This window comes from Crocuta crocuta, unplaced genomic scaffold (assembly GCF_008692635.1).
Source record: "Crocuta crocuta isolate KB4526 unplaced genomic scaffold, BGI_CrCroc_1.0 scaffold180, whole genome shotgun sequence".
Classification (NCBI taxonomy): Eukaryota; Metazoa; Chordata; class Mammalia; order Carnivora; family Hyaenidae; genus Crocuta; species Crocuta crocuta.
Window position 1 is genome coordinate 6,194,548 of NW_027527549.1, and position 20,728 is coordinate 6,215,275.

Genomic DNA, 20,728 nt, shown 5'->3' on the forward strand with positions numbered 1-20,728 from the left:
AAATATACCTATTTTCTTTCCATTCTGAAAGGACTGCTAACATACCTTCCAAAGGCAAGCAAGTACCTTTAAAAACAGGAAGACTCCATATTTCTGCCAATAAAGTAATGGTCCAGTGAGACTCCAAGGAACAGAAAGAAGACATAGCTTTGGTTCTCCAGCCAGCCCTGGTACTTGACGGTGTGACTACCGATCAGGTCTCAGAGAGGGTCGCTGATGCAGCCTCCAGAAATGAACACATGGTCTTATAAAAGATATGATGCGCTTGAAAGTGCTTTGCAAACTTAGATATTATCTTCTCAACATGCAAATTTATTCCTGTGAACCGATTCCTTCCCTCCCACTCAGTCACCAAAATGATTTATATTAGAAAGTGCTCATAAGTGGTTGACAGCAGCTGTAACAAAAAATGTAAACTAGAAAAGATACTGAACACTTCTGTACACATAAAGGGGCCTGAAGCCAGAGACATGAAGGCTTTCAAATGCAAAGAAATGGGTTAGAAAAATGACCCATCATACATTGGCCTTTAATGGTTTGAGCAAAAATGAGAGCTAGAAAGCCATGCTATTTAAGAAGGAAAATGAATGACAAATAAGGAATAACATGAGATGTTTCAAAACCTCACAAAAGGATATATTTAAAGATAAGTCTGGGAACAAAGAGTTAGGGAGGGCTGTGTTCTTGTCAGGTTTGATTTACCCTTTGCTATGGGTACACTGTCTTTTCATGTGGCCCCAAAGAAACAGTTGAGCCATTATTGTTGTTGATAATGACGAGCAGATGCTGATGGGATGATTGCACATCTACAGTTCTCAGACTCAGGTCTTGTGTAACTGGGTGTGTCGATCTATGTCACTCCACAGATGGTTATTAAACTAGTTACAACTTCCCTAAATCTTTTCACTAGACCTGAGCAACATTTGGATAGCTACTCCTTGCCAACTGGGAATAGGCACTATTGTAAAAAAAAAAAAAAAAAAAAAAAATTATAAACAACTCTAAGGTCTATTCCTCCTCCTGAAAGACACACACACATGCATATTTGCACATGCACATGCGCGCGCGCACACACACACACACACACACAAAGTAGGGATGTCTGTTTAATTCAAATTCCAAGCTATCAAATTTGAAATTTAACACTTTACCAAAACCATGAATATTCTTTTACTGCAGTGAATGTTATAAGTCCATTAATTTCAACCTGTCATGAAGAAAAACTGTAACCAATTCCCAATTTTCAATGAACAAAGTATATGCATTTTGGATAAGCTATGTACCTCAGAGGCAACACTGCTATAGTGCTATCAAAGCTCTCCTCAGGACGATGGAGGATGGGGAATCCCAGGTCTCAGGACATACAACTGCCAAATTCTTCCTCATGAGAAAGACACACGGCCCTGAAGTGGCTACATGACAGTGGCCTTCGCTGAGGAAGCTCTCAGCTGACCACAGGGCATGGCCAAAGCTGGACTGCTAAAAGGGTCAAAGTGGTCCACTTGACATCTGCTTGACACAAAGGTGTCAAACCAGTTGGCCATTTGGTGGAAAGCTTTCCTACACTGTACACCTGAAGGAATATTTGGTGAGACGGTTCCCTTCAATAAAAAGTGCAACTTGGGAGATGCATTCTGTGGAAAGGCAAGCATACTTTCATGTACTAAGAGATGTAAACAGGCAGAGACTCATATAAATTACTAATAATTTAGCTTAGATTAATAAGCTAAACTGAAGTGCCATATGAGAGTTTGATCATTTTTCTCTTTCCCTAGGAACATTTGGCAGGCTTAGAATGTTAGCCATCATGCATTTTGTTCCCTGAAATATATCAGTTACACTTCCCACAGAAACTAACTACGCATTTCCTCATGGGTGTACGTGTAAAACTACCATAACAAAACATTCTCTATTTCCTCATTTTGATTAAAAGGAAAGAAGAAATGCTAAGATGCGCTTACATAAGTGACGGTGCAATATTGACACGCCTATCTATATTCACGATTTATATTCTATTAAGCTAAGGAGGGAACTAACTGCCCAGAGCTATGGAATAAAATTACATTAAGGAGAAGCCCAGGCTGTTTGCTCTTGAGAGATCTTAGGGAAACTTTAAGGAACCGGAAAGTCACTTCAGGCCACTCAGGAAGAGCTAAGGCTTGAGACATTAAAAACAGCTGAGGAAAACTACTGAGAAACAGACATGAGAGCACAGAAATGCATGTAAATGAACATGACATTATGGACCCACCGGCAGGACATATGGCAGTTGTGACGGGCTCAGCTGAATCAGCCGCACTCTGCTGCCTATTTCACTTTGGATCAATATCCTGTGTGGGTAACAGCAACAACTGGTGACTGCAGGCGCAGAATAGCTTGAAGAAAAGCTAACTGATCCATCTGGGGAAAGAATTATCAACTTCTGCTTCATCGTGTCATGCTCTGACACATCTCATCAAACAGAAAGGAAGAGAATTGTTTCCTATCTTGGGGAACAGAATTCAGATTGAGCTACATTGTGCAGGAAGCTCTGTGGTATAATGAAATAAGAACTGCCCTAGAAATCAGAACCTGGGTTCTAATCCTGGCTTTGCCATGTGATCAACACTCACCATGTGATCTAGAGGAATTCCTTTGAGCTGTGTGAGGCTTATCATTCTCATCTGTAAAACTAAAATAATACCATCAGGCTTCCCTCCTTAGAATAGTTCATTTATGGCTCAAGTGAGATCATGTTTATAAACTATAGGGGTGCCTGGGGGGGCTCAGTCAGTTCAGCATTGACTTAGGCTCAGGTCATGATATCACAGTTGGTGGGCTCCAGCCCTGCTTTGGGCTCTGTGCTGACAGCTAAGAGCCTGGAGCCTGCTTCAGATTCTAGGTCTCCCTCTCTCTCTGACCCTCCCCTGCTTGCACTCTGTCTCTCTCCCTCTCAAAAATAAACATTAAAACATAATTAAAAAGTAATTTTAAACAAAGATAAAACTGACTATAAGCCAGAAAGCACTATTTAATGTAAAACTCCCAATCCAAACTTCTGTGAAATAGGAAATCCTCACCATCTAGCCCAGAAATGACAAACTATGACATGATTCAAATGGGCTCACATACACCTACCTATGTTATGAGGCCAGCCTAAATGGGAATGGGATGTGTGTTGGACTGGTGTAACCAACTTCAACACTTTTTTAAATCTCCCCACTGCTCTCCCAATGTCTCAACAATGCTCAGGAATTATAAGAGCGATAATCTCCTCAAACTTTCCCAACCTTCTCTGGCACAGAAATCCAACATAGGCCACTTCACATGCCTGATTAGATAAGCTTTCCCAATGCTGAAAATCAACTGCTTCTAACATTTCAAACCTGATTTCCATTAAGACTCTGGGGTGACTGATGGGAATAAGCCAACCAAGTAGATCCTCCTTAGTAAAAGAGTTCTCCAGCTTTAATTTGAAATACTAAATTATTTTTTTCTATGAATCAATTGCTTCTGAGGTGATGGATACAAGATGCTGCAAACTCGAGTAGACAAAAGGTTAGAAAGGCTTTTAATTCATGCACAGTTAATTTACAAATCTGAAATTACTGGACAGTAGTGATTTCAGTCTGCTCTTTAGGTGATCCATAATCTTGCCCTGGCAATGGAACAGAGTCTACAGGGAATTCTTGAAAGAAACTGAAATAAGAAGGGCCAGGGACAAGTATGCCCAGATCCTATCTTCCAAAGCAGGGAATTACCACCTGGTTAATGAAGTTTACACTTTGGGCCCCTCACACCTGAGTGCCTATTCTGTGCCTAGAACCATGCGATTAAATGTGTTGTTTTTAATATCTGCAAATAATCCTGCAATTTAGGTATTACTATTATTCTCACTACAAAAATAAGGGAACTGAGACTTAGAGAAGTTAAGTGGCTGACCCAATATTCTTAACTAAGAATCAGAGCCAGGTCTAGCTGGTTCCCAAAACTTACCAGCTGTGCTAAAGCAAAAACTCACAGTGTAGTGGGAAAGGGTATCTAAAGTCATTTCAAGAGATAATTAAAAATAAACAATCAAGCTATACTGTCATTTATCTCTTCCATTATCCTTACTATCATTCTATGCTCTCCTTCACCATTCAAGTGGCAGCGAACGCAACTAAACCTTAACGAGAAAGTCCAGTATGTTTGAAAGGACCCACATGTGTGAGCATGCATGTGTAGGGCTGTGTTTTAAAACAGACAGGATTATCTGGGATTATCTGCTGATGTCAAACACATTCTCTTATCTATTGGTATAAATGACTATTGATTTTCAGTAACAAAGGAAATAGTAATAAGGAAAAAATTCACAGAAAGAAAACCTGTGTGCTTTCTCTACAATGACATGTGCAGAAATGCTGTGCACAGTTCATTTCAAACTTCCCAGAACAAGATAGGTTAGTACTGGGTAGTTTCAGCAGTTGGCTCTGACCATTGTTCATACGCGGAGGCATTCCAATCATTTTACAGGGTTTCTTACATCCCTATCAAAATTAAATAAGAATACACGTGCATGTGTACAGTCAAGAAAAAGCTTTCTGTAACTAAAAAGGCTGCCACAAATATAATTCTGGATGGCCATTTTCAATCTTTCAAAATGTTTTTTATCAAGAAAAAAAAGCTACCCATTCATTCCTGATCTAATCTACTAAAGAATTTCTTTTAGGATCAAGATATAAAAGGGAAAGAAATGCTAAAAACTTTCATTGGATTACAACAAACATAAATCCGTTCTTTCCACTTAAGAAAAAAAAGATTTAGAATGGACTGCAAATCCTCAAACTGCAATTCTGAAGTATAAGTAATTCCCATATTATGCAGATGTTCATTCAGAGGTAAGATGTTAAGAATGGTAAAACTTAAGTCATTTTAGTACACAAAATATCATTAAATTCAAAGTTACATTACCTGTGGGACAACAGGATTCCACCAAATAAACGGTATTACTTACAGTGGGCTAAGTGTGTGAGCTCTGGAGCTGGACAAGAAGGGTACCAATTGCTGGCCTACACCAATGATTAGCTGACCGACCTAGATGCCCATCCCTTAAACTTTCAGTAAATAGGAATCAAACACCTACTGTAAGGGCCAAAGGAAACAGCTAAAGTACTTTCACCAAGTACTGTCAAATATCTGTCACACAGTAAACCCTCAGAATATGAAGGCTATTGTTCCTGCATATAAGCTCCCTAAGGACAGAGATTTTTGTCGGTTTGGTTCACTCTACTAATAAGGAGGCATGCCTTGGTCAGCTTTCATGAAATACTCCTAGTTCCTCCAAAATGACATTCACTTTGATCTATATTAATTACATTCAAATGCTGCTATCCTTAGTGTATACTTCCTCTCTTTTACTGTAAGAGGTTTCAGCTGCTTTTTGGAAAGATTTAAATATTTGAAAATATTTTAAGTGTTTTAAGAGTATCTGAGTTACCATATGCACCACTTACATTTTCTGCAAACAGTGTGCTTACACGTAATTATAAATATCTCAGACTATAAAAGAAAACCTTTCATAGTATTCCCACAACTGAAAAACAAAGTCTTAGAAATAATTATAGAGGGAGCAGAAGGGAGGGGTAGGTAGAAGACAGTTTACTAAATCAGCAAAGTAAGAAGTGGAGTTTTGTCGTAAAACAAAACAAAAACCTGACAACCATTTGCTAAAGGCTGCCAAAATTTGAGAATAAGCAAACTGCCATGGGAAACAAATGATAAAATATAAAATCCTTTTCTGAGAAAGTAACTTCACCAGTCCTGGCTTTTCCAATTCTGAATCACTAATGCTACTGGCCCCGCTGACTTGTCTTAACCACTACAGAGAAGTCCAAAGGGACAGGCAAGGGGCTCATGGGCAAATATTTCCTCTACTGTCACTGACATTTTCAATATGGCCACATCTCTCCTCCCCCACTTTCCCACTCCTTCTCTGCTTCCTTCTTCCGATCTAAAAAAAAAAAAAAAAAAAAANCTCCTCAAACAAAAAAAAAAAAAAAAAAAAAAAAAAAAAGCCAGTTGATGTCCTGATAGATCATTTGAGTAAATGCAAAGGAAAAATCAATTAACTAGAAAACAAGAGCCTGGATTCTGGCCCAACCTTCACCTAGTGCTAGTGCTGGGTCCCCTGACTAGCCACTTCTTTGGGCTTTAGTTTCCTCATGTGTAAAACAAGGATGGACTAAATGGGTAATCACCCACCTGAGATTCTAAAATCTCCAGAAGCCCCTAAAGATGTAATAACAGACCATAGGATATTTTTATTACTTCAAAATGTCTAACAGAGATAGTCCATTAAGTGCTAAAAGGCTAATTAAAACATCGAATATTTTGGCTTTAGACTAGTATTCCACACGGTGACACAGAATGGCACGTGATGATGTTTGTCATATCATATGAAATTGGGGAACAAATGAATTGGATCTGATATGATCCTTAAAGATACACTTCAGAAACATCAGAGTTCCTGTAGTACACATAACATCCAACCACAAATGTCTCGTTAATAAATAAGGGAGGAATGAGTTAACACCTATCAGTGCAATTTGTGTAATAGACAAAATTTCTCAAAATTGGAAGTACACCCCATTAGGCGAACAGACTCAAATACAATACTCCTAAATATGTATAGGGTCACTGAAAACCAGGGAACAATCTACTTGCTGCAAAGGTGAAGCTCCTGTTTCTCACCAAAGGTCTGAATCACTCATCCACTTTTGATTAAAGTCAAAGCAACAAAAAGTCCATACTGCAACATAAAAACATTGTTTACTTCACTCTTACTATGTGCCAGTCACTGCACTATGAATTATTATTACCTTATACACTTATTTAATCCTTGTAACAATCTAACAATTACATGCTGCTATAATCATTTTATTAGTAACAAATATGCAGCACAGTGCTTAAGAAACTTGCCCAAAGACACAGAGCTGGTATGTTCAGAGCCAGACTAAAAAGCATCCCTATCTTATCTCCCCATAAGTTGCTAATTCCCTCTCAGAGAAGTCTCCAGAAACACAGGCAGGAATGTCCCCAAGCAGAGCCCTCAGAAGTCAGGCCATTGCTCCTAAGAGCAGCCGTCTGAAGGTCTCTTAGTTGTGGCTCATTTGGCTTAAAGACTCATCCTTAACTGGAACTCCCCTCCTCTCAGCCCAGATTCACTTTGCTTGTCCTGGTGATAGAAATGAACTAAAGGAAGCTTGTTGACATTCGTCAACTAATGTCCATCCATTTCTTATTTATTCAGAAGATACAAAGGATTCCTAATAGCTGACCTCTACATTCAAAGAACTGCCAGGGGCGCAGGAGTGGGTCAGTTGGTTAAGCATCCAACCTTGGCTCAGGTAATGATCTTGCAGTCTGTGAATTCGAGCTCCACGTCAGGCTCTGTGCTGACAGCTCAGAGCCTGGAGCCTGCTTCAGATTCTGTGTCTCCCTCTCTCTCTGTCCCTCCCCTGCTTGTACTCTTCCTCTCTCTCTCTCAAAATTAAATAAACATAAAAAATTTTTAAAAAAACATTCAAAGAACTGCCAGTCTCATTAATTTTTACTTATACATACCATAAAAGTATGCCTCTTAAGGGGCACCTGAGTGGCGCAGTCAGTAAAGCACCTGACTCTTGATCTCATCTCAGGTCATGATCTCATGGTTTGCGAGTTCAAGCCCTGTATCGGGCTCTGCATTGATGGTGCGGAGCCTGCTTGGGGTTGTGTCTCCTTCTCTCTGCCCCTCTCTGGCTTGGCTTGTGCCTTCTCTCTCGCTCATGCTCTCTCTCACAAAAATAAATAAATAAACATAAAAAAAATTTTTAAAGAAAGAAAATGTATGTGGAGTGTAAATAAAACAAAATTCTAAAAAATGCATCTTTAGTATAAGCCTCAGTTTCCCCACTTAACCTACTCCCCATCTTGTAGGGCTGTTGTAAGTGTGATTGTATGAAAGTATAAAGAGCCCCACAGTAGCCTGAAGAGGCTTGAATTCTGTCTCCATCCTTCATTAACCACATTATTCACCCCATCATCCAAAGCTGGGAATCTAAGTTCCAATTTCCTTGTCTATAAAACAGTTAAATACTGTCTACCCTAAAGGACAGCCACATGAAATGAGGAAATATATGTAAAGCACTAGCAGAATGCAAACACACAGTAAAAATTCAACAAAATGTTTAAAAAAAAAAAAGCTGAAGTTTAAGAAGTCAAACCGCAAGTTTACATCCCCAGCCCTGTCACTTATTATCTAGGTCTAAACAATGGTATACAAGCCAAATAACCCCTCTGAGGCTCAGTTTCCACTAAGGTTTTATGAAGAATAAAGGAGGCTACGATAAGAGGGTTCTGTAAACTCCACACTGCTATATCAAGGTTGAGGTTGTTTTACTTTATGAAAATAAGTTGTATTTGTTAGTTGTATTGACTGAGCCCTCCAAATATTATCTGCATCTTTAAAATGGAAAAACAGGCAGAGAAATGTTAAGCAATAGCGGGAAGGCTGGCAGTTCTAAAAGTAAGGTAGAGAAAAAGACTAGGCCAAAATAAATTCAGACCGTGACACAGCAGAAAACAAATAAACCTTCAAAAAGAAAGATGAAAATAAACACCCCTCAACCTGTTTTTAATCAGCAGCTTCACCTGTTGATTAAGCCTCTCAGTGCACAGTCTAGGTGTAAGAATTCTCTCATTTCCTCCCAGAAACAGTATTAGACTTCAGGGTGAGAAAGAGCTTTACTATCAAATCTCTTTTCCCACCTGTAAATTAATTTTGTGGATGGGGCATAGAAACAAAGACAAGTGGACACGAACCAGAATCTCTCTAACTGGTTTTCTCTTAACCACACCTAAAAAAGAGTCACAATCCTCTTCAGAGAGGTTTCCTTCTTTGGCTGGTCAGAAATGTCCTTGTTCTCCAGGTCTCTTCCTGCTAAATATGGTAATAGCTGGCAAACAACCAGCCCAGTAAATTCCAGTAATACTTAAGAAAGCATTCATATTGCCTGAAATTACTCTGAATCAAACAACTGCGACCTGCAGGGCCTCCACATACAACAGTTCAGCTGGAGCTCTTAATGTCCAAAGCAGCAGGGCATCTTAAGAACATACAAGGTTGAAAAAAAGGCAGTCGGCTCGTCTTTATTGCAACATTCTTCAGCAACAACACTGATCTCCTACCCACTGCGCACGCAGCACTGCACCGGGGCAGTGGGAGGCGGGAGGCAGAGATGGAAGAAACAGGTGGTGTCCGTGGGGTGCCAAAACAACAGGTTGATTGAGTCAGTTCTGTCCCACAACTAATCAATTTGGTGAGGAGAGAGGAGAGGGAATCTTAGTCATCCTGTTGTCTGACCAAACTGACTGGCTAAACCACAGTACAATTATCAATTAGGTCAAAATGTCAGATTTAGTGGTGCATTAGTCCTGCCTCTCAGGGATGTCACATGCTTCAAAGATCCTGGATGTCCAGGAAGACAGAACATAACCCTCAACCCACCAAAAATCACATATTTAGCTCCACGATATACAGTTTTCCTCCAATATCTTTTATAAAATGTTATATGTGCATTTCCTGAGCACATACAACTGACAGCTCATTGTTTAATGATACAGTCAGATTCGAATGTTAAAGAAGCTATAGAAAATACCAGTTAACAAAAAGAAAATTGATCAAACTCATTACAAGTCAAAGGATTAAAAACCCATCAAATAAACAATTTTTGATATCAGTATTGGTAGCAATTTGATATTATGTAGTTTAACCTGTCCATACATGTTGTAACACATTTAAGACAAAGGACTAATACACTTAATATAAACAGCTTTTTCAAATCAGTAACCAAAACAAGAATACCTTGAGGGGTAAAAGACACAATTTACCAAAATAAGTAAATAAGTGCCCACTAACCATATGAAAAACCGTTCAACATTATTGTATAATCAGAGAGGCAAGTTAAGATGAGGTAGCATTTAACACTTAACAAATTGGTTAAGAGTTTTAAAAATAAAAACTAGTGTTGAACACAGTTGGGAACACAGGATAAAAACAGTTGCATATTCTGCTGATGGAAATATAACTTAGTCAAACCTTATGGAAGGGAATTTGGTAGTGTGTATCAAAGTCACAGAAAGGTCCATACTCTGATACAACAAATTGACTTCTGAGAGGGTATGTTAACAAAATAAATATTCCTGCCAAGATTTAAATATAAGAATGTTCATTACAGCATTATTTACAATTATGAAAGTTGGCAACTAAGAATTGATTTCGGTTTCAGTTATATATGACGGATCCTAAAGATAGAACAGTATGCAATCTTTAATTTAATATTCTTAAAGAACATTTACATATAGGAAAATGTTCACAATATTTTAGGTAGTACAGATGATAAAATGGTACATATGCTAAAATACTAACTGCAATAACAGACACACAAAAAAGTTGTCTAGAATGTATCAAAATATTAACTGTGGGTTTTGGTTGGAAGTGATAGAATTATTAGAGATTTTAATTTTCTCTTCTGCTTTCCTTTTTATTTTTAAATTGTTTCCCAAATTTTAAAAACTACCCTCTTTGACATAGTAATTTTTCTTCTGCAACTCTAGCTTAATGGGGGAAAATCCTAATGAGGAATTTTTTTTTTAGGTATGAAGGTGGTCAATATCATTTCTGTAGGAAAAAATGGAACCACCTAAATACAGAACCAAAGAATAGTCAAAACCATTATTTACTAACCATTTATTTAAAAACCATTATTAATAAATTATTAATTTAATAACCATTTTATTTAACCAATAAAATTCAATTTATGAAAAATGGTTAAAAATATGAAAAACATTTATAACCATCAAAGAAAGGCATTAGAGAAAATTATGTATACACATCATTAATAACTTTTTAAAACTAAAGGTAGTGGGGTGTGGGTGGCTCAGTCAGTTAAGTGTCTGACTTTGGCTCAGGTCATGATCTCACAGATCATGAGTTCTGTCCCACATCAGGCTCTCTGCTCTCAGCATGGAGCCTGCTTCCGAGTCAAAACTAAATAAGCATTTTAAAAATTTAAATAAATAAATAAAACTAAAGGTACAAAAAAGAGACCAAAAGATGTACACCAAAATATTAACAGTGGTATGATTATGAATATTTTTCTCATTATTTTCTAGATTTTTCAATATCCTTAACTACTTTTAAATGTAATTACTTTTTAAATAACCTCCTCTTCCAAAAAAACATCTTACAGGGGCACCTGGGTGGCTCAGTCAGTTAAGTGACTGACTTCGGCTCCAGTCATGATCTCGTGGTTCAGGAGTTCAAGTTCCTGGTTGGGCTCTGTGCTGACAGCTCAGAGCCTAGAGCCTGCTTCAGATTTTGTGTCTCCCTCTCTCTCTGCCCCTCCCCTGCTCACATTCTGGCTCTCTCTCTCTCTCTTAAAAATAAATAATAAAAAAAATTAATAAAAAGAAATCTTGTAAAGGTGCCAGAGAAAATCAACAAAGTATAAATATGGGTTAATTATGTGTAAACATGAAGACTAATTCCATTACTATGTAAACCTACCTTAAAATATTACAATGTTTATTTTTAGTTACAGCCATTTTCTTTAAGTATCTTAGGAAGTATATGTCACAGGAGTCATGAAATACTGTCACTTACTTTAAATAGGAACATACGACCAAGGACTTGCATGATATTTTCACAAGATGTTTTTCCTCTAATAATCCTCATAAAGATCAGAAAGTGTTTTAAGTGTTGCAATAAAGTAAATGTCCTTAACATTTCCAATTAAAGAAGACCTAGCAAATAAATAAAGGCATGTTCACAGCAAAGAAAGACATTAAAAATAACAATCAAAATATACACATCCTCAAACTTCAACGAGTCTCGACACTTTCTGGATAGACCAAGGCATGTGGAAGCAGAGAATTAAATGGCAGTTTCTTTGCAGCTCACCACATTTCAATTTAGAGAAATTAACACATTAGCACAATCTAGTTTTCTGACTATTCATATTCAGAAACTCAACAGAAAATATTAGTGAGTAAACACTATTCAATTATTCTTATTTGAACATTGGATAAATATGCCAGCATAGCAACCTCTCCTTCATGGGATCCAGTTGAAACAGACTATTTAATCTTCGAGGCTTAAAAAGCTTCCCAGGATCTCCTCACAAAAGACAGATGAGAATAAAAAGAGATGAAAAAGAGGCAAACAACAAGCATTTTCAATGCACCTGCTTTGGAACAAGCTAGTATACTTTAGAATGTGAAATACTTCATTCAGTAAGCAAAATCGTATTTTAAAGTGATGCTATTTGTTAAAAGACAACATATTAAGGAGGCAATATCTGACTACAATCAAAATATTACCGTCATGTTTTCCTTACCTCACAAAATACACACATGCTTTCTTCATATGATTAAATATATATAAGGGTGGGGGAGCCACTCAACTCAGAAACAGGTTCTGCAGCACCCATAGCTCCAACTTGCCTCTGTGAAGCAATGAGTCCATTTGGCATGATGTTTGGCTGGTGTACTCAAAGAACCAGAGTCACTGCCCAGCTGCCAATGTTCTGAAAGGAAGTGACTTGAAGACCAGAAACTGCCTGAGGCAGGCCTCTGGGGCAGGTGCTTCAGTTCAATGGGAAGAAAGACCCAGGCCCCTCACTGAATGATCAGAGATCAAGGGCACCAGAGCTGGACCAAGGTAACTAGCCTACAGTTCAAGGGTGGCAAGGGACAGTAAAATGACCCCCCAAGACTTTGTTCAATCATATCTAATAAAACACAAACTCTGAGGAGCTGGTAGAGCAGGGTTTTGCCAAGACAAGCAGAGAGGGTGAGGGAGAAGGTAGTATGATTAATCAATGCCACCTGGGGCAGCAGCTCTGGGTGTGTCCATACCGTACCTCAGTCACTGCCTGGCCATGGCAAGAAGTTCCTTCAGCTACTGCCATTGAGAGCTAGGTCTTCCAAAGAAGATATTTCCACCTTGTCCTAGATCAGGCTTTGCATCCGGGACTCAGAACACAGCCCTCTCTCTCTTGCCACAAACTCACTGACAGACACAACAGACACCATAACATGGGCCAAATTTACATTTAAACCCATACCAGACAAAGGGCTCTTTATCTTTTCCCCAAGTGAAGTTTTGATACTCCTAATTACAAAAGAGAAAGGGGAGACTAGCAGACAAGTCCAGGAGGAGTAAGCTGGGGGTCACTATTCCCTAGGAGGCCAGAAGTTCACTCCCCCAGACCCTAGAGCTCTTAGTCACTCTGACTGCAGGAAACTACTTTCAGAGACTGTAGATAAGTGACTAAATGACTTGTATTTCATATTCCTAATTGTGTGCTCATCTGTCTTATCTCCATGATGATGTCACTCCTTGGGGGCACGGCCCTATCTTTGACTTGGTCAATGATTCCCACACATCTACAAGAGTAGAATACCCTGTACTGCCTACCCCATGATGAAATACACAAATTGAGGATGACAGGACACCACAATCCTCCCTAACACCCCACTAAGACAGAGATAATAAATCTTAGAGCCAACAGCTAGGGATCCTACCAGACTTTTATGTAGAAAGTTAGATACTCACACATACAAATAAATTAGTACAAGAATTGTCTCACTTTTCTCACTCCAAACTATGGCTCTTGTGATCTCCCCCTCCCCTTCTTGGCTTTGCTCTTTCTATGAGATCAGAGTGTATTTTCTGCCATTGAGTGGGCATCTGCCTCAAAAAGGAGAGGACAGAAAGAACAGGTCTACAGCAAACCTTCTACCACTACAAATGAACACTGCACGCTTGTCCCATCCAGAAGCCAGGAGCCTATCCTTTCAGATCTGAAGCCACTTTTTAATTCCTATAAGGGACAACAACATCGAGTCTTCGTCAGAAGAACACTCCTGGGCCCCTTCTTGTAGAACACTCTGTTCTGCTCAAGAAACCCTTGATTCCTGGGGCGCCTTGGTGGCTCAGTTGGTTAAGCGTCCAACTCTTGATTTCAGCTCAGGTCATGATCTCACAGTTCGTGAGTTCAAGCCCCACATCCCACTGCTTGGGATTCTTTCTCTCCCAAGGAAGCTCATGCTCATGCTTTCTCTCTCAAAAAATAAATAAACCTAAAAAATGTTATTAAAAAAAAAAAGACCCTTGATTCCTCCTTTATTCTCCCTTCCGTATTCCATTTGCTGCGGAGCCCAGACAGCCCAAGGGCAGGACTGCCTGAAATAAGTGACTTTTATATCTTTTTGCACTAACACATCTAAGGGGAATCCCTGACACTAGTGATATGTTCGCAGGTTAACAAAGCAGACATGCTGAAACGCAGAGCCACTCACAAGGACCGGGACAGAACTCCTTACCGGATACCAAAAAGACTATGGAACACCTCTGTATTCTGCATCCCTGGTAACCTTCTGATGAAAGGATAAGGAGGCTTCCACCAAAGTCATACACAGCACACATACAGGAGCCCTAACATTCTGAACAGTTTGTAGATTATTTTTTCCAGACAAAACAAATGACTTTACTAGTCTTATGGGGATACAGAGTAGCTTCCCTAGTGAGCAAGAAGCAGGCTCTTTCAAGGAGAAAAAATGACCACAAGACCCAGGCAAAGCAACCTATCTCTAGTACTATCAAAGAACAAACAAACAGACAAACACTAAACTGAAAAACCCTTATTTTCCCCAGATTCACTCTGCCATGGTTCCAAATTCCCCTACTATAAAAATTAACTGGGCTCTGTCCCTCTCCCGCTCACTTGCATACACTCTTGCTCTCTCTGGCACTCTCTCTCTTATCACTCTCAAAACTAAATAAACATTTTTAAAAATCAAAAAAACAGTAACTGGCTATTTCTTAAATACAAATGCCCAGACAGTACTTCAGATCCACTGAATCAGAATCTCCAGAGAACTCCCCGATGGAATCATCTCTACACTCCTCAGTAGGTCTAACTCCTTTTATGGAGGGGTAGCTATCAGTTCAGCAAAAGGTACCCCTTTCGGATCGCTGTCATTCACATAAGACTTGAAACTCTGTAAGGCAAATCCCCAAGAAGATGCCAATGGGCACAATTCATAAGGAGACAGACTACAACCAAACATAAGATCTTTCTAAAAATCAGAGTTGTTGAGAGATGAGCTAAGCTGCCTTCAGAGGCAGGAGGCTACCAGAAGAGGTGTTCAAGCACCAGGAAGGCAGGCTACCTATTGACCAGGATGTTGTAAGATGGGCAGATCCAGCATGGAAAGGATAGAAGGACTAGGTGAATTTAAAAGTTTCTGCCAACACGTAAGTAAACAAAGAGGAAAACGTCAGCTACCCATTAATTAATAAAAAGAGATAGTATAAAAGTCCGTAGGTGGGGTCAGCTTTCAACTGATCTTTTCTCTTCAAAGGAGAAAGGAGCGTAACACACCCCCCTGACTCAGCATCAGCCTCTCCTCCAAAATAACCCATGGTTGGGAGGACAGAGCAAGAATCACAGGTGCTGTGACAGGGCTGACCTACTGTTTGGTTGGCTCTGCACATTGGACACATGCCAGACAAGTGTCGTGCATGGAGGGACGTGTGTGACAGAGCTCCTCAAGAGGAAATACTGCTGATGAGGTAGCTCACACACTATACAGTTCTCTCAAAGTTCTGTCATTTCTCATCTTCAGAGTTTTTGTTCGTTGTAGTGATTTTTAGGGAACTCTCTTGATGGGGAAAAAAACTGTACTAAATACAAGTTTGCAATACCCAGCTCATAACAAAAAATCTCAAAAAAAAAAAAATCATCAAAACAAACATAAACTTAGTTAACTCTAATTTTAAAAACACTATTCCAATAATCCCCCAAATGACCAAAATTACAATAAAATATGGCAACTCTGAACAAAATAATAGAAATTGCTGGTTTAGTAATGTAGTAATACAAGAAACAGGAGAAGCTCAAGTGAGAGGCAGGGGGTAGAGGTCAGCACCTTTGAGGTTAAATTCCAAAGTCAAAGTGACCTTTATGATTTGCAGAAGTGATCTGGGACACCTGGGGGGCTCAATCTGTTAAGCTTCTGACTTCAGCTCAGGTCATGATCTCATGGCTTGTGGGTTCGAGCCCCGCAAGGGCCCTGTGCTGACAGCTCAAAGCCTAGCCTGGAGCCTGCTTTGGATTCTGTCTCCTTCTCTCTCTCTGCCCCTCCCCCACTCACTCAAGTATGCTCACGCTCTCTCTCGCTCTCTCTCAAAAATAAACAAACATTTTTTAAAAAAATGATTTGCAGGACACCTGGGTGGCTCAGCCCGTTAAGCGTCTGACTTCAGCTCAGGTCATGATCTCACGGTTCCTGGGTTCAAGCCCCGCATCGGGCTCTGTGCTGACAGCTAGCTCAGAGCCTGGAGCCTGCTTCTGATTCTGTGTCTCCCTCTCTCTCTGAGCCTCCCCTGCTCACGCTCTCTCTCTCTCTCTCTCTCTCTCTCAGAAATAAAAACATTAAAAATGTTTAAAAAAAAATGGTTTGCAGAAGTGATCAGGAAAAAAAAAGAGAGAAGAAACCACACACATACACACACACAAATTCAAAATAGCAAGTTTAAATAAAACATCTGGGAAAGGGGAAATTTTGGTTTTTCCCCATAAGGTAAGCAATGACCCCTGCAAATACTATTTTGAAAAATAATAACTGTCTTGGAGTACCATAGTAGTTCAGAAGATGAAAATGACTAAAAGTAATTGTTCAACTGAACAAAAATTTATTGATGCCAAGTACAGGATAGGAATATTAGAAAAACGCATAAATGAAAAGACCCAATTCTCTTCCTCAAGATTTACACACTAACCAGAAGCACTTGAGAATGTTCCAAGTGTTTTCGTGTATATGAGTTCATTTGTACAAAAGAGAAAAATGGTGTGGAGAGTGGAGGAGACACTGGACTGAGGACCAGAAGAGAGAAATTCTACTCACAACTCTGTGACTATGGACAACATGTACCTGAGCAAATGGAGGACTAAAATCCCTCCCACGAGATCACAAGGCTAATTAAATACAGACCTGGTCTTCCGGCTCCTAGTCCAGTGATCCTTTCAACATATTATACATATGGTAGGCCAAAAAAAAAGGAAGAGTGGAAGAAAATGAAACCTTCTGGTTCAAGTCATTGGCAGAGAAAGGGAAGACGAGAGGAGAAGGAGAATCAAAAAAAGTGGGAGGAAAATGAAAGGTCCAAGTTTTGGCATCCAGATAAGAGATGTCAAGAAAGAAAGCCCTTACATAATGAGTGGAAACACAACATGAGGATAATGTAAAATCTCCTATTACATTTGCATTAAGATCATGGCTTAGAAGTTTTTACCTTAAAACCACTAAGGACAAATAATGGGGGTCCAAAATTATATATATATATATATATACGAATGAAGCTTGAGAAATAAAAAACAACAGAGAAGAAAAAGGTGGGAGAGAGGATTCATACTGTATCATTCAAATATATGAAGCCCTTCTAAAGGGACAATGGAGACCCACTGTGTCCAGATGAACAAAAAGAAATGGTTATTATCCTCTATAGCTCTTATGTGAGCAATTTTAAAAATCTTTGACAGTCAGAAGGTTAAACACTAGAATGGCTAAAGTTAGATTAACTTTGGAAATTATTAAAAATAAGAAGGGAAGACAGACACACACACACACACACATACACACACACACTTGAAAGCAGAATAATAAACCATCAGTGGGTTCCAACAAGTTACTATAAACCTTGAAAACTAAGATTCTCAGAGTTACTGCATCATAATCCCTGGGTGTTGATGCTAAGAGTCCCCCCAGTTGACCTTGACGTGGAGCCAGGAGGTGGACCTTCTTCTTCTATCACAGTGGACAGGGTAAGGAGAGCCACCACTAGGAATGGCATCAGAGTGGGAACTAGATCGATGCAAATTTTGTGGGCAAAATAGAATTTCTGTGGGCGTGATATTTTTAAAATGTATTGTAAGGCTGCTCTGAAGCATCCAAGCATATCCCACTGAATTTAAACATTTTTCTAAAAGTTCTGAAGTCAGCAAATACAATTCAGGTAAACCAAAAGTTACTTCTCTATACCACAGGAAGCCTACAGAAGAGACACACTAGAATGGGAATACCACAGAGGGATGCCAAGGAGATGTGGGTATTTTTGAAAATCAAAACATCAGAAAAAGAAAAGAAAGCAGAAATGATCACTCTCCTTCCCTCTTCCTCCTCCCCACCCCCCCACCAAAAAAGAATAATAATATAGAAAGAACAAGAAGAAAGAAGAAAGAGAAAAGGAAAATACTTTTAGGATAAACTTCATCTTCATCTGAAAGAAAAAAAATTACTCTTTGTGATTTTTATTAAAGAGAAGAATTCAGCTGAGAAATCACCTAGCAGGCACCAAAACCAGGGACTCACTTCCCACTGCAAAGCAAAAGAAAAGGAGTAAGAGGTGGTCTTGGATAGGGATTTAAACAATCAGACAGATGGGTTGACAGCTTCTCTTGCCTTAGGAACTCAGTGACATTTAAATTAACGATTGGCCACAATCCCAAATACAGGACCACTCAAAAATTTGGAAGAGGGAGTTATAACTGGTATAACACACCTTGACCCCCCCCCCAAAAAAAGCCATGATAATAGATTAAAAAGATTCAAGAAACCTTCACTGCTAGACTCTGAAAAGATTTAAGATTTGTACCCAAAAACAGGTTTTATAATCTCATTTATTGTAGTTTAGCATCTGAAGTACACCTGTCTAAAAATCAAAATATCCACATCTAGTCCTTCGAACTAACACTCAACTTGTCCACCTAAAAGCTAGCTGGTAATGACAAGACCTCATCAGTACAGAAGAATAAAAGAGGATATCAGCCTAGGGACTGGGTCCCTAGAATGAGAGAAGCCCTGTGTGTCAAAGTCATCCTATTTTTGACATCAGTCTTATCATTTAAGACTTAATTTTACAAATCTCTTTGCGATCATATTTATTATTCCCTCCAGCTCTCTAAAGGAGATTATTTAGTTCTTTTCATAGGTGAGGAGACTACAGATCATGAAGATGAAGTTACTTGCTAACTCAAGTTAATGGCATAAACCAAGGCTTGTAATCCTCAAGACTAGCCCACTGCTTATACTCCGTTTTATCCTAAATCTACACTTAGAGTAAAGCTTTCGCTCAAAGAACAATGAAAGGCAAGAATGCCATCCTGTTTTGGTATCACACAGCCTCCTGGTCCACTTCTGAAATTCTTAGGGACATGGAGGTGTATGGAATTTGAGCTTTCCAAGAAGGATCTAGTTCGTGCTGAACAACCCAATACTTTTATAAATAACCTTGTTCTCTTTTAAACATCTATGATTGGCATGTCAACTACCTGTTAACAATGAACAAAGAGCAAAATTTTCTGAAGCTCATCATCTTCTTAACCTTTTCTTTGCAAAAAGACATTGTTCGCGTACTTGTTTTCTTTGTTTTTGTTTTTGGTCAAGGTAAAATCTTCCTTCAGATTCGGCTAGGAAAAGAGGGCCCTCTCAGTTTCACAAACAGGCACAAGCACAGTTCACAAAAAATAAAACCCAGCCCAGCCCTCAAAGCACTTTCTGAATACCTTCTGACTGAAATGGGTTTAATATACATTCTCTTAATTAATCCTATTAGCTGGGTAATTTCATTCCCATTTGACTGGTGAGTTCGTACAGTAAAGCGGGATTTGAACCCAGGATTAGAGAGCAGGGCTCCAAAAACCCAAGCCCTTTCCCCCAAACAGCCTGGAGAAATTCGGAATCTAAGACTGTGGGTGGGATGGATAAGACGCGATTCGACGTCCTCGGTCCAACCGTGTTCAGAAAGACTGTTGCGAATATCCAACCATAAAGACGCTTTCCGAGGAAGCACTTTGAATCAACGTATCCACTTTTCCTCGCCCGCCCCTGCCCCACCCCCAACAATGCCCAAAAAGCCACAAATGCCGCTGCCAGGTTGGAGGAGTTGGTGATCGTAACACCACATTCCTGGGGCTGGACACAGCCTCCGAAACAGCGCCCGAGCTCAGCGCCTCGGAAAGAATAACAGCAGTTGAGATTTTTAAATCATGTGGCCCAGCATGCAGCCGGCCACACCAGTTTCCCTGCCGCTGCTGCCTCCACCTTTCAAAGACTCGAGCAAAACAACACGGATTCCGAGGGTCCGAAGTCAGGGGGCGCGCCGCGAAGCCCCGTCCCGGTGCAAGCCAAACCCGCCCACCCGCACTGTGTGTGCCTCCCCCTGGCAAAGCGAGGTCTGGCCGGGAAGGTAGGTGCAAGCCGTTGGGCTCGGAGGCCCTGCCCCCGCTCCCTGCACGCCAGAATCCGGCATTCCTTTGCTCAGCCCGTCTGCGGTCCGCGGCCCGCGAGGGTTCGCCTCGGGCAGCCGGCCTCGGCTCTCGCCCGACCCCAGGAAACGCGGAACCAAAAGGGCAAAGCAGCCCCAAGTCTCCAAACTCACGGGCTTGGGAAAGCGAGTTTCTGAGGCTCGCGGCCCGGCCCCCCTTCTGCCGAGGAGGCGTGTGTTGGGGCCGCGGGGGCGTCGGAGGCGGCGGGGCGCGGGGGAAGGGGGCCCTGCAGGGTCCAAACTTTCGGGAACCGAGTGGCCTCGCTCGGAACCCGGCCTTCTGGCGGAGAGGAGGACTGAGGAGGGCGGGGTAGGGGGGTGGGGGCGGATGGAAGG

The 20,728-nt window shown here is 40.2% G+C and overlaps 2 protein-coding genes across 3 annotated transcripts in view; one reads left to right on the forward strand and one right to left on the reverse strand.

Annotated features, from left to right (window-relative positions):
* The window catches only part of NOTCH2 (notch receptor 2), a 164,965-nt gene that overhangs the window by 143,846 nt on the left and 391 nt on the right, over positions 1-20,728 (reverse strand). The window lies entirely within an intron of this gene.
* The window catches only part of LOC144234326 (uncharacterized), an 80,851-nt gene continuing 80,156 nt past the window's right edge, over positions 20,034-20,728 (forward strand). For both annotated transcript variants that reach the window (XM_077767609.1, XM_077767617.1), the window contains exon 1: positions 20,034-20,314. In XM_077767609.1, coding sequence (XP_077623735.1) covers positions 20,115-20,314 — 200 coding nt within the window. In that variant the 5' untranslated portion in view covers positions 20,034-20,114. The remainder of the gene's footprint in view (positions 20,315-20,728) is intronic.